We start from the raw sequence: 14,638 nt of genomic DNA, 5'->3' as shown, positions 1-14,638 counted from the left end.
GGGGGGGGGGGGTTGGTGTAGCTCACATCGGATTTAAATAGGCTTAATTGAGTTTTCACCATCCAATCTAGAGGAAACGAGTCTGTCTGTGTAACCTTCTGCTATTTCTCACGGAAAGAACAAGTTTGTGCAAGTGTCTTCTTCCTCCTCACACACACCATTTGACCTCTTATTTTCTTAGAATAGGGAAATTAGTTGGTTTATGGTAATTTCCCACATTTTCAGCGATGGGTGAGGCTTTCTGGTGGAGGGCTATTCTGGCAAAGGTCACGATATGGCCTGTATACAACATTACTGACGTAAACCAGTGTAAATAATGTGTAGTGTTGATATTCTATGTGTCCTGTGTGTGTGTGTGTGTGTGTGTGTGTGTGTGTGTGTGTGTGTGTGTGTGTGTGTGTGTGTGTGTGTGTGTGTGTGTGTGTGTGTGTGTGTGTGAGAGAGAGGGGGGTGAGGGGTGTGATGGATGGCTTATGAAGGAAAGCATGCATGTGATTTCTGTCTGCCCTCTCATACACCCACACCCTCACCCATCCCAGTTCATCTCACCTCCCATACCATATTCCATTGGTTTTGTTCTCTCATTTCACACACACTCAACCCCAACACATCAACACCACTCCTAATACACACACATCCAACACACACATTCTCTCCTCATTACACTCCCTTTCCCTACTTTGATGATATGCAAATATCCCTCCCACCCTCCTGCCCTCACTCCTCCTCTCCTCCCTCCCTCTCCCCCCCTCCCTCTCCCCTGCAAGCAGCAAGCCTCCACAAACACACACATCACACACACACACACACATCACACACACAGGCTAATGCGCTGTGGCAGCGTCCACAGACAGGCGGGGAGGATCAATTTTTCACCCAGTGTGCTACCGATATTCATAAGATAAGGCCACAGAGGAGGGAGAGCGAGGGATGGAGGAGAGAGAAAGGTGGGGGAAGGAAGGAGAGTGGCAGAGATGGGGATAAGGAAAATGGCGAGTGGGTGTAATGAAGGAGAGGGAGACTGGAGAAAAGGGTGTCCAGAAAAAGAAGGGTGAATGGGAAGGAGAGTGAGAGGAATAAGGGAAGAAGACTAGGGAGGATGAACACGGGTGAGAAAGTAGACAGGGTGGGGATGTCCCGTGGGTGTGAGGGAGGGTGGAGGCAGGATGAGTAAGTGGGTTAGGGGTGGTAGGAAAGGGGGATGGGGTGGAGAGAGGGCTCTGGGGGATGGGGTTGGGAATGGATGGGGTGGTAAGGGAAAACGAGGGATGGTGTGTGTGTATGTGTGTAGAGGGGGGGTTATTTTGCTGACGTGCTCTCTTATTGGCTCGTTCAAACGCTGGGGGAGGGGCAGCCACAAACCATACTCTCACCAGCTGTAGGGAAGAGCAGAGAAACAAAGAGAGAGAGGAGGGAGGGGGTCAGATATGTGTTTTAATGTTGATATTCTAGTCTAATTAGATTCCTGTCTAAGTGGGGGAATGAATGGTGCTGATCAGATAGAAATGGGCGTAGTAGAAGAGGGAGCCGGCTTTGTTTGAGTTGGAGAATTCTGTTTTTAGTGCACATAAGGGGTTCTTGATCTATAATTCAATTTCACTTGAGAGACAGAGAGGAGCAAATTGCCAACACTGTCTCATATGGATACATTCAAACTTGTGTGCGTATTGTGTAGAAAAAGACACAGTGCCTTCTGTTACCTAATCGTTATGCAATTTTGGAAAGGTAGCTATATGTGACAATGAGGATGTTTTAAATGATCTAGGTGTTTGGAATTTGTTAGTCTATAAAAAGAAACCCATGAGGCCATATGCAGTATAATGTTTACCCTTGTCCATATGTAAATATTTAACCGTCCATAAACATGTCCATTAAATTAAAAGAAGATTAAATAGAGAGCAAGAATAGCATAGCAAAAGTAATACCATTCCAGCACACACGAGAAGGCAGATTGAGAGCCATGTGTTTGTGGAGCCCAGCTGAACCCCGCCTGCTAAACCAGTCCGCTGGCTCTGACTGACAGGCAGGGAAATAAAGGGGGTGGTGAGTGTGTGTTTGTTAGAAGAGAACATGGGAAAAAAAGAAGACAGAAATTGAGACAAAAAGGCAGATTGACCAACGCAGACAGACACAAAAAATGAAACAGAGAGGAAAGAGACTAACAGGAGAGACATAGTGACATCGAGAAACATTCAAAGACAGAGGGACGCATACTGTAGTCATACATGGAGAATGAGAGGGAGAGCAGAGAGAGTAGAGGAAGCCAAGCTTTCTGTGGCTTAGCCAGACTGGAGCGGTGGGACTTGGCTGGCTGTGGACCCTTGGCTTCACTATTAAAGCAAGGAAGAAAAAAAAAAATCACAGTCAAAAAATGAAAAGGGCAAAGAGCTATGCCAAGAATGCACAGGCAAGAAGCAACACATTAGGTTCTTTCCTTCTGCCTGCCCCTCTGTTTCCCCAAGCTGATCTAAACAATAGGTGGGACCAGCCACGAGAACCGGGCGCTACACACTCCGAACCCTGCAGAATGAATTAGGTCGACTCTTCAAGTTTGAAACTGTGTATAATGAGCATATAATCCACTTAATATACAGTTTTTGTTGTTTCCCCTTAGGTTAGGTTTAAGGTTGTTAAAATCATCTTATTCCACGCAATCTGTTTCAGCTTGTTCTCGCTGAAGCTAAATGAGTGAAATAACCCAAGAAAGATATTTTATTTATCGTTGCATCATTCAATCAAATTGAAACATGTCTTACGCATCATTTTATAATAGAGAAAAGTGACACACGCCGAAGGTGCAGATCACTGGAATCATGTGAGGTGCTGATCACTGGAAGTAGACTTGAAAGTTGGAAAAAAGTGTGGAACACATGGCTTCATATGCATTTATCTTTTATTCAGATAACAATTCGGTCCTCAGGTGTTCTTCTAGAGCAACAATCACATGAATATTTGATCTGCCCATAGTTAGGCTATTGTAATTCATCGTGAGGGGGAACACAAATGTCTGTACCAAAATTTGTGCCAATTCACCAAGGTTTTAGTCAGAGATTTTGACCTACGGGTGGTGCTAGATGGAAACTACCAGGTTTCATGGCAATCCATCCTCAAGTTTTCGAGACATTTCACTTAAAGCTACTGCATTACAGGAAAAGTCACAGGATCACCAGTAAGTAGAGCTGTTTTCTTATATGAACTTCAGACATTGTTAGGAGAATCAAGTCCGGACATGGTCTCTAGTTTCCCTTTCACACATGTAGCACACAACAGGAGTTTGTCCGTGCCAGACATGTTCTCACGCACTGGAAGGATTAGGTGGGGTTAGCACTTTGGTCAAGTGTGCACAAGGCAGGACAGGTTATACCACAGCCACGTAGCCAGTCATAGACATCCAAGTCTCTTGCCGTTCTTTGAATTTGACAGATGATTTTGATGTCAGCCCTTATCGACCAAAGTTCTCGAATCACGTCCTCTCTCCAGCTAGACATTTTTGTTGGCGTGTGAATCACCCTTCTTCTTCACATATTGTTCGGGATTGCACCAATCCATGATATACACATCATCAACACACCCATTCGCTAACACTTCTCCGGAAAATGACCTGCTAAGAACGTGGTCTGAATCCAGACTGTTCTCGTTTGCAGCATGTTAAATGAGAATTGAGAATCAGAATTGATCCGTATGAAACGTATATAATAAGCATAATAAGATGCCCCGTAAATAAGAGCGTCAAAGGTCAGGATGGTGGATGGAATCAAACAAACACAGGACTTTTGCCCAGGAGATCGCAGTTCATGTCTTGTGTGTCTCATGCATGTGTGATTGTAGTAGTTACATTACAAATGCACTTAGGATCTTCATGATCTTTTCTTAACACTAACCAAGTGGTTTTGTTGCCTGAACCTAACTATGTAATTTTGTTTGAATTCACATTAACCACATGTTCCCTGTGTTTAAAACAGTGACTAGTGGAGCATAACGTTTTGATGCGCAGGGCTATCCAGTGTGTTTACAAGTGATACCAAGGGGTCCTGACAAAGTGTCTGTATGTGACGAGTTGGGATGAGAAGAGGTTGCTCAATCGGACAACAGACAGACTTTGTATTGGGGAACTGAGAGGGTTAACTCCATTTGATGTCTGGTCCAGTTGATTTAGACACTTGTATTGTCATACATCTTCACCTGCTAATGCCTGCGGTTACAGTGCATGTGTGAAAGGGACTGGATTCATCCTCTGCGGACCTTGAAGAAGAATTCCTTTATTTGTCCCGCAATGGGGAAATTCAATTTTCACTCTATTTTTAAATTTTACACACACACACACACACACACACACACACACACACACACACACACACACACACACACACACACACACACACACACACACACACACACACACACACACACACACACAACATACATGCAACTAATGGAGAGATGTTAGAGCGAGGGGGCTGCCAGTGACCGGCGCCCCGGGCAGTTGGGGGTTTGGTGCCTTGCTCAACAGCACCTCAGCAGTGCTGACGAGATGAACTGGCACCTCTCCAGCCAAATCAAAATGGTGGACCGACCAATTGACTGACCCAGTTGCCACTATACTGGGATAAAAAAGTCTCTTCATAGACTTTACTGTGTTTACTCTCTTTTGTTAAGCAGCTTAAAGTGAATGGCATCATAACAACAAATGGATGCTAGATGTTTCGTTCATGGCATGGTGTGTACTTGCATGTTTGTGTGTGTGTGTATGGTATTTCAAGCGTCTTTTTAGCCATTTGGAGGATTGGCATTACATATCAGCCCTACAGAGAATTGAAAGCCATAGTGGCATCAAAACCTGTGTGATTTATGCACACACACTCACACACACACACACAATAAACAAAACAACAAAATATCCCGTAATGCAATCTGACTGACCCAGCTACTCACAGCTACTAATCATGTAGTAATAGTATGTCATAATCATATCAGCCATGAGGGGACTTATAGGCTTTGCCAGATTAATAGTGAAAAACAAGGACTTATTTTTCTGACTTTTCCATCCGTTGATACCCTAAGTAGAGGATTATAGCCTCTGACTCCAGAAAGGCCATCAGAGAGGGGGAAATTTGTGGAAAACACACCCCAGAAATGACCGGCCACACCATAGTGGACCAAAATATCCCAGCAGCTGTGCCAGATGAGCACCAGAATGGCTTTAAAACAGTAAAGCATGAGAGATTTGTTTGGCTTGGTTAGGAACAGCTTAAGCTGTTTCCCTTTCTGCTGTTGATTCAAAAAAAGAAGCAAGGAAAAGTCACCCAGAAAACTGATATTTTCATATCGACAAATCAGGCACATCGGCAATATCAGAGGAAAGCAAAAAAGTTTCAAATAAGTACCAAAAAGAAAATCACCATGTGGTCCTTTGGTTATCTTCTCTGTCAAACGTTTTAATTCTGCTTGATTTTGTTTGTCATATCTTGTATTGCGAGACTGATTGTGTGTATGCAGCTGAGATGCAACCCCAAAGCCATGTCACATTCTGGGCTTTGGGGAGAAAGGAGGATGCCAAGAACTGAAACGTGATGATGAGTGGGTGTGTGTGAGAGTGAGTGGGGAAAATGAAGCCTTCCAAAAGCTCCTTTTTGTTGTGTGTGTATGTGTGTACTTTCATGTGTATGCACATGTGATCAAGAGTGCATTTATGTGTGGGAAGAAGGAATCCTTCCAGCCGTTTTCTTTCGTGAGCCACTTCCTGCTTCCCCCCCGCACACAATTCTCAAAGCCGGCATCAGAGGGTTTGGCCTCAACAAGATCCAACCCACCAGAGGAGACGGAGGAGAGGAGCCAGTGTTTCTCTCGCTCTCCTCCAAGCTCTGTCTGTTTCCACCACTCACTGAATGTTACTATAAATCCTGTTCACACACAAACATTCCCACATCTCTCCATCCTGTGTGTGTTGGTGTATCTCATATGACTTGGCAGAAGTGAACCATGCATATGTGTGTGCCAGTGTGGGAATGTGTGTGTTAAGAGTTTTGGCAGTTTTCTCAACGCGGACTTACCAAAAGATCCACTGGGAAATGTGGTTTTAACGCCCCCTCTCCTCTCTTCTCTTGTTTCCTTTCTGTCTCCATTTCACAATAACATCGCCTCTGTTTCTCCATGCTCTGCTCCCTCTTTCTTTTTAATTTGTATTTTTCCTCTCAAATCCTTTACATTAAACCTGTGGAAATCCTCTCTGCTTCTCCTTCGAGCCGTTTCCTCTCGCTCAAATGACTCAAATCACTGCTTTATTTTTGTGCATATTTAATATATGTTCTGTGTTAAGATAATTACATCGTCATTTGCATTTTTTAAATAACATTGTTCGGGGTGCATTGGCCTCTGATTCATGATGTAACCCTCCTAGAGCTGTCCACACACAATGAATGCTGATGGAAAGAAATGATAGGTTATCCAATGGGGAAGGCTGGTCAGAGGAAATAGCTACTTGGTATTCCATCCCTCTGCAAAGCATGACACACAGGAGAAGGATGCGGGCAAATATGCAAATGATGAAATACTTCATATATTTCGTGGCCTTCTAAAGTTCATCAGCAACAGGAGTGATACACAGATGTGTTTGTGATGTGTGAAGGTTGGTGAAATACTTTAAGACATCATAAATATTTTAAATAAAAGGGTGCATGTTTGAATACTGTATACATGTTTTTGGAAAGTAACTAACATTTACTCAAGTACGGGACTTAAAAGTCCTATACTATGCTCATTTTCAGGTTCATACTTGAACATATTAACATGCTTCAATGTTCAAAAAACACATTATTTTTCTCATACTGTAGTAGATTTCTCTGTGGATTGAGTGTTTTGATACTTTCCCAGTATATAGCACCTTGACCTGCTTTATATTTTTTTTAAAAAAGGCATGGAAATCTCCCTTGTTACATTATGGGACCTTGTATACTTGTGCTTTACATTACAGGCTGCTTGATACTTCTAGAGAGTGCAGAAGGGAGGATGTAAGGCGGATGACACCTTGGTCACATAGCACGTTCATAGTTTGGACATAAACAACCAAGCCTCTTGTCGTTCCTTGAATTATTTTCTGAAGATTTCAGCGTTGGCTCTTACCAACTCGTTTGAAGCCCGGTTTGACTGATTTGGACGTTTGTGCTCTCGCATACAGTTCTGCCAGGTAATGTCTAGATAATTTCAGGTGCCCAGTGCATGTGTGTAAGGGGCTTAAGTGAACAAGCTGCTTGATTTAAGAAGTCCTTAATTAAATTACGGACTTTGACATCACTTACGCCATTTATAATCTATGTATGATCAGTCCTAAAACTGATTTCAATCACTTTTTCAGTTTCAATATCACTTATCACAAGTTCCCATATGTGAATACAGCCGCTGATTCTCCGGTGTATTCTCCGAGATTGGTTGATGAGGTTTATATCATGCTTCAGCCAACAGCAGAGAGGAAAATAAACCTCAGAGGGTTTAGAAGAAGAGGGATTTACACAAACACAGCAACAAAAATGTCGAACTGGAAAGAGGTTCTGGAACGTCTGTCAGTAAGGACTGACACCAAAACAGGAGACAAAATCAAAGAATGTCAAAAGTCTCGGTTGGACCAATTTACAAATTTGCTCAGTCTGCGTTCAATCCACATTATGTAGTACCTCTACCTCTCGCCTAAATCAAAGGGAGTATTTTCAGTAAGTGAGAACGCGACTGACGCAAAGAATCTGTGGTTGTACGCTACATGTGTTAAAGAGAAACATGATTCTCCTGACACTGTCCATGGGTTCATATGTGAAAACAGCTTAATACTCCCAAACACGGGGCGCCCTGTGCCTCAGTGGTTAGAGCCGGCGCCCCATGTACAGAAGCTGAAAGTTCTCGCAGGGCTACTCTGACCCTTTGCTCCCCTGTTTCCTGTCTATCTTCAGCTGTGCTATAATAAAAAAAGGCAAACAAAAAGTTCCCGTTAAACACTTTAGAAACAACTTACCAGCACACTTAAAGCTTTATGTAGGCCTGCAGTAATGCGTCCTTAATAATAATAAAAAAATATGAAACTGACAAAGGCCATTTTTCATAACTTTTACTTTGCTGCTTATACTTGCCACAGTTTTACTTGTTAGGATAATAATAGTACTTTCATCTTAGAGTGTTGCTACTTTTACTAAAATGTAATATCTGAATACTTCTTCCACCACTAGCTGTATTTCCCTGCCTGCTATCATGCAGTAGTACAACGCACATGTCTTTCAGTCATTCATAAGCAAGAAACAGGTCCCATTGACAGTGATAGGGATCGAACCACACAGACGTTTGCCTGTCTTCCACAGTTTTCCAGTTCTGCTCTGCAAAGTTCATCAGAGTTCATCTCCTTTGTCCCTGCTGAACTGAGGCTGGCTACTGTCTCCATCCTTGTCTCGCTCATCTCTTCTCACCCCTGTCCCTCCCCAGGTCTACTTCCATCTCTTATCCGGAGGGGATAACTGCCTCCACACACACACACACACACACACACACACACACACACACACACACACACACACACACACACACACACACACACACACACACACACACACACACACACACATACACAAGTACACACACCTCCCCCTCTGTCTGTCCCTCAACCAACCCGACCTCACCCTGCCTCTCCCTCTGCTCTTTGGCTGCAGCCTCTTCATGTGATGTCATTGAGGAGAAGTATGGCCTATTTAGTGTGTGTGTGTGTGTGTGTGTGTGTGTGTGTGTGTGTGTGTGTGTGTGTGTGTGTGTGTGTGTGTGTGTGTGTGTGTGTGTGTGTGTGTGGGAGTATAAAGGGGTGCATGGTGTGTGCCTGTGTGAGTCAATGAGCGGGGCGTGCATGTGTGTGAGTATGTGACAGGGAAAGAGAGAGAAATAGCGGACTGACAGAAAGAAGGAAAGAAAGGCACAAGTTTCAGGTTTCTCTTTTCAATTGAGAGACTCAACTCCTTGTTTTTAATCTAGAAAAGAGGGTGAAAACAGCAGGAAAGGAGAGAAGATAGCTGTGAACTTGAGCTGCTGACAGCTGTTTTTGTCCCTTCTCTCCTCACCCCTCTTTCTTTCTGTCTCTCTTTACAGTGTTATGGCTGTTAACCCAAAGCATTTGTATGAACATACCTACAACTGCCCATAATATGATACCTACTTACATGGTTATCATATACAGAAGACGTGATTAGAGATTGTTGCCTGTGTCTTTTTTTCCGCTGCTGATAGTTAAGGCACATCTTCCTCTCTTCCTGTGACGTCTCACTCACCACATCCTGGTTTGACTTCACCAGCTGCCGACATATCTGCAGTTTAATGCTTTTCCTGTCAATTTTTTCGGTTCACACACATATGCTCACATATGCTCGTAGGATATATTTTCGCACAACCAAAGTTAAAGTGCACGCACCCACCCTGTACGCTGAATAATTAGATATCATCATGGTAGGCTACTGTCCAATCTGTGGGAAGCCCGTCTACTTTGGTGAGTGTGACCTCTTTCATTTTTTTTAACTCTCTCCGTCCATCTTCATCTGTCTGGCTGGCATTCGGTCTCTATCCTATTCTCTGTTTCTCTCTGTTTCGTCTTCTTCTACTTTTATTTGTTTCATCATTCATTTGTTTTTTTCATTAGCGTCACAAAAGTCAGAAAACTACAAATCTATGAGATAAAAGAAACTTAATGAACCAGTGAAAATTTTTTTCCAATATTAAACATATATCTTGCTTACAGTGGGCATTATAACCTGCCAAAAACAGGTATTATATTAACGATGGCTGCATTCCATTAATATTATTATGTAGCAGTATTAATGCAACGGAGACATTGATAAAATTAATCATTACTGCCGTACTTCAGTCAATATATCTCCTTTGAAAAGTGAGCTTTAATGATATGTGCTACAAAGGTTTTGGAGGTTTGTTTGCTGATATATAAGGCCCTATGCTCAACTTGGAGGGCAAAAATTGGTCCTTTCTCTCTCTCTCACACACAGACTTACACACACACGCACACACACACACACACAAACAAACACACACACACACACACACACACACACACACACACACACACACACACACACACACACACACACACACACACACACACACACATGCATGCACACACACGCATATCCATGATAACAACAGGATGTGGGTCTAGCCAAACAAGCTTGCATGCTGCTCACTGGGTTTCCTCCTTACCTTCTGTCTCATTTAGCTGAGTCCTCTCCCGCCCTCAGATCTTACTACTAAATGCACAACAGCACTTAAACCATCTATTTCAAGTATTTTTTAACAGCTAGTTTTACTTATCTATTCATGAGCCAGTCAAGTTCAAATTCTCTGATGCGACCTGGCCTACTTAGGTCATTTACTCCAAGACTCTCAGGTCTACGTGTCGTGTACTGATGAGGGTAGAAGCCTATATTCAGATCCAGACACTTGAATTACATTATTTCTTGTAAATTAAATGAAAAAAAAATTATTTAAATGAAATGATGTCTCACATTTAAGATAGTGTGTGTGCAAAAAGTGTTTTTTAAACATTAAAGCATGTCAACATGTTCTAGTAAAATCACAAAATACAAGTATGAGCCTGAAAATGAACACAACATGTCCCCTTTTAGAAATATATGGTATATCCTACCCCGCCTCATATTAACGCAGTCTTCATTTTTCTTTGGTACAGGTGAGAAGAAGAGGTCCTTAGGGAGGGACTACCACCCTCTGTGTCTCAAGTGTCAAAAATGCAACAGACAGCTTACAGCTGGACAACACGCTGAGGTATATGTGAATGAATGAATGATAAAAATACTGTATAAAAACAGTTTAAAAAAAACAAAAAACTAATAGAATGAATGAGTAGGATGAATATGTCCTGCTACTTATGTTTCAGTATGATGAGAAGCCATACTGTTCACACTGCTACCTGAAGATGTTTGGTCCTAGAGGTACTGCCTTTCCACCATTAAAGCACATACACACACACACACACACACACACACACACACACACACACACACACACACACACACACACACACACACACACACACACACACACACACACACACACACACACACACACACACACACACACACACACACACACACGCTGTCAGCCACGCAATTCCTGAATGTCTTTTCACTGTGTGAGTCTTTCTTGACAGGTAACAGGTGACTGGTGTCGCCATGGCACAGTGCAGCTCCTTCACGACACCAGACTGAGCCAACATGGACAAACACTGACATACAAAAGACGCACAGGGCCTTTTCATTAGCTGAAAAATTAGTAAATAAATGAAAAAAATATGAACGACATATATATATACATATGTTTGTTATACATAACAGTCTATCCACTTTAGTTGTAGCAGTAGTATCATTTACACCTCCACAAAATTAAATATTTATAAACTTGTGATGACCACTTGACACATTGTGTGATCGTTCGCTTTTATCATGTAAATGAATGTTGCATGTAAACTGTAGGTCAGAATTAATAAATGCATTTCTAAACATGCCAACGTCAAACCCTGGTGGATGTATCAGTCTCTGTGGCGGACTTTGTAATCAGAAGCTCACATGCTCATATCTGGGCACGCAGGCTGGATGTATTCACACACAAACTAACAAATACTCTAATCGCCGACAACACACATGCACATTAAAAAAAAATGAGTTGAGCTATAGGGTTCTCCCTCTCTCCCTCATCAAGCAGCCAGGGGAAAGGAGAAGGAAGGAAGGAGGAATGGATGAGGGTGGTTGCTGTTGGCAGGGTAAACCAGATCTTATGCCAGCAGAATCTGCTGGAATGGGCGCTACAGTGAGGCAAAGACAGATCTCATGCACGCACACATGCATTCATTCATGCACACTGGTGCTGCCCCTGAAGCAGTGTGCCTTGACTGCTGCAGGAGCTTGTCAACCAAAAGTGGGTAAAGTACATTGAGACACACACGTACACACTTCGCTCTAAAGCGTCATGTGTCAAACGAGAGACATTTCAGGTATTTGTCCTTGAAGGATGGAGGGATACAGAAGTAAAGGAGATAAAGGAGGCAGAGGCAGTATGGAGAGAAAGCTAATGGACAAAGAGAGAGAGGGCTGGGTTGATGGGATTATTTTAATGTCTGGCAAAGAGCAAGCAGAGGGATGCCTGTGCGTCTCTCAAGCATGTCTTTGAACCTGCCTGTCTCCCTCTCATCCCCCCAGATCCCTCCTTCATCCTCCCTCCTCTTCTATGCCTGCACTCTCCCCCTCCCTCCATGTCTCCTTCACCCCCTAACCCCCTATTGATAGATCACATGACGGCTGTGATACCAGCTGGCTGACTGCTCATTTGCATGTGTTTCAGTTACATTCTCTTATTAGGGAGAGGGGCGGTGGAAGAGGGGGCGAGTTATAGGTGGAGACTTGGGGTTGAAGGGAGAGCAAAGTGCTGCATGAACAACTCCATCCCAAGTCCGAAAACTAAAGTGCTGAAACTCATATTTGTGATGTCATCAAGTATAGAGTCCAACATTTGAGAATTACTTCTGTGTGGTTTTGAGGGAATAACTCATGTTCGCTATTATTAATTGAACTTTCCCAGGCCGTGAAAAGAACATACTGGAGTTCTTAATTAAGGCGGTGTCCCCCTTTAAGTTCAGAGATAGTCTGTATAGAGTAAATAAAGTTTGGGGTCCCCTGCTAAAGCTGCTGCCCCAGCGACCCGACCCCGGATAAGCGGATGAAGATGAGATGAGATGAGAGATGAGACGCTTGATGAGGAACAGACAAATTAAGAGCACCATTTTATATCTAAGGAAAAAAAGAATGAATTAAATATGTCTTTAGGGGAAAGTCATTTTGCGTGGGACCGACGCTTTGCACCAGCCTTCATTTGTGTGCCACTGTCGACATCTAGTGGCCATGAAAATCATTTCTACATTTCAAAGGACGGCAAGCAGTGACATGCATGAATGGACAATCAGTGACATCAGTGTAGGACAAATAATGAAATATCTATTCCAGTGGTGTGAGTGTTGCTTTTTGATCATTAAAATTTAACTCACATCAAGCGTATAAAGAAGTCTGCCAAGTAACTAAAAGATCCCCTCCTCAAGACGGATACGTATACAGTTATATGTAAATAGTCTGCTTGGATTCAGTTCAGTTCTGCAAAAAGAGTATTATTTCCTCATTCAAATTCTTAAAAATGCATCGATTCCTTTAACCTCATTAAAAATTCCAGAATCTATGAATATGCAATTTTTGTTCTTTTCTAAAGTGACACAAGATGTCTCCTACATCACTGCAAACCCACTCTCTGTTTATATGCACAGGCTGCTTACAGTTTCTACGTCACACTTGTACTAATTAAATATTGGACAAGGATTGACTTCCCAACTAAATGTGATGTCAGTGTCACAAATCACACTTGTAGACCTACCCCTTAAAGTGGTCATCCCATGGTCTTTTTCCACACTTACATACATCAAATAAGCCATTGAGACCGTTTTCTTTGTGTATAAACTATTAACATAGAAATCCGGTAGAGTTGCTAACAGCCAGACCTGGCTAACCCTGATTAGCTCTGGGCAGTACGGTGAAGGCATTACAACCGCTTTTTTAACCACTAATATTCCTCAAAATAACACCAAACCTCTGCAGTAACATGATAAGAGTCCTTACACATAAAACGAAGCACCAACAACGTAGTTAGTGAACCCAGAGTTTATTATTGAAAGACTTACCAACTGGCCCCAGTACCAACTCCCCTCATAGTAAAGTCCATTCAAGTCGATTAGCAGATGCAATCCAAAAGGAAGGAGCCCATTGGTGCTTCAGGACTCTTATCATGCTACTGCAGAGGTTTGGTGTTATTTTGAGCAATGTTAGTGGTTGAAAAAGCTGTTTTAATTCCTTCACCGTAATGTCCCAAGCTAATCAGTGTTAGCCACGTCAGGCTGTCTCTCTCTCACGGATTTCTCCGTTAATAGTTCATACACGAAAAAAACTGTTTTGATGGCTTATTTGATATATGCAAAAGACTATGGGATGATTTTCCACCAGAATTACACTTTAAAATCAGATTTTCAGTGAGCACAGGAACTTCACACTTTCAGCAGATACATGCAAACATCCAACAGGTGAAAAAAGAAGAAAACATATTTTTGATTGGGAAAAAAATAACTAAAATAATAATAATAATAATAATAATAATAATAATAATAATAATAATAATACATTTGTTTTAAAGATTTGGGAACATTCTTCATAATGAACACACAGAAAGTAGGCTATTGAAGACACAGAGCCTCTTACAGGTTGATTGACTAGACTAGACTAGAAGTATTGAGTCACATTCAATGTTCATTGGTTACAGTAGGATTTGGCAACAGACAGAGAAAGAGGGAAGAAATGTTTCTGGTTTCAAAACAGGTGAACCATAATTAACCTGACCATAGCAAATAAGGTTTGGCCCTAGAGCAAATTGCTAACGTCTTCAAATCTCGCAAATTCGGATTTAACAAGGAGCACTTGAAGGCAACTTTAACCAATGGTGTTATTTTGTTATGCGCATGCGCCCTAAACCAACTAGGAAGCAACGCAGACGCTTGACGGATTAT

The 14,638-nt window shown here is 42.3% G+C and overlaps 1 protein-coding gene across 1 annotated transcript; it reads left to right on the top strand.

The window, feature by feature from the left end:
* Window positions 1–9,409: 9,409 nt before the first annotated feature.
* On the top strand, window positions 9,410–11,416 carry LOC310965287 (cysteine-rich protein 1). Its single transcript, XM_083938792.1, has 4 exons — window positions 9,410–9,505; window positions 10,715–10,809; window positions 10,922–10,976; window positions 11,195–11,416. The coding sequence occupies exons 1-4, from the start codon at window positions 9,463–9,465 to the stop codon at window positions 11,203–11,205; spliced, it is 204 nt and encodes a 67-aa protein (XP_083794918.1). The 5' UTR covers window positions 9,410–9,462; the 3' UTR covers window positions 11,206–11,416.
* Window positions 11,417–14,638: the final 3,222 nt, after the last annotated feature.

This window comes from Echiichthys vipera (genome assembly GCF_963691815.1).
Source record: "Echiichthys vipera genome assembly, chromosome: 2".
Lineage (NCBI taxonomy): Eukaryota > Metazoa > Chordata > Actinopteri > Perciformes > Trachinidae > Echiichthys > Echiichthys vipera.
This window is presented reverse-complemented; position numbering and strand designations above follow the sequence as displayed.

Coding starts and splice junctions, on each gene's coding strand:
- LOC310965287 (XM_083938792.1), top strand. CDS start 9,463: ATGGTAGGCTACTGTCCAATCTGTGGGAAGCCCGTCTACTTTG. Junction 9,506..10,714: donor TGGGAAGCCCGTCTACTTTG/GTGAGTGTGACC, acceptor TCTTTGGTACAG/GTGAGAAGAAGAGGTCCTTA. Junction 10,810..10,921: donor CAGCTGGACAACACGCTGAG/GTATATGTGAAT, acceptor CTTATGTTTCAG/TATGATGAGAAGCCATACTG.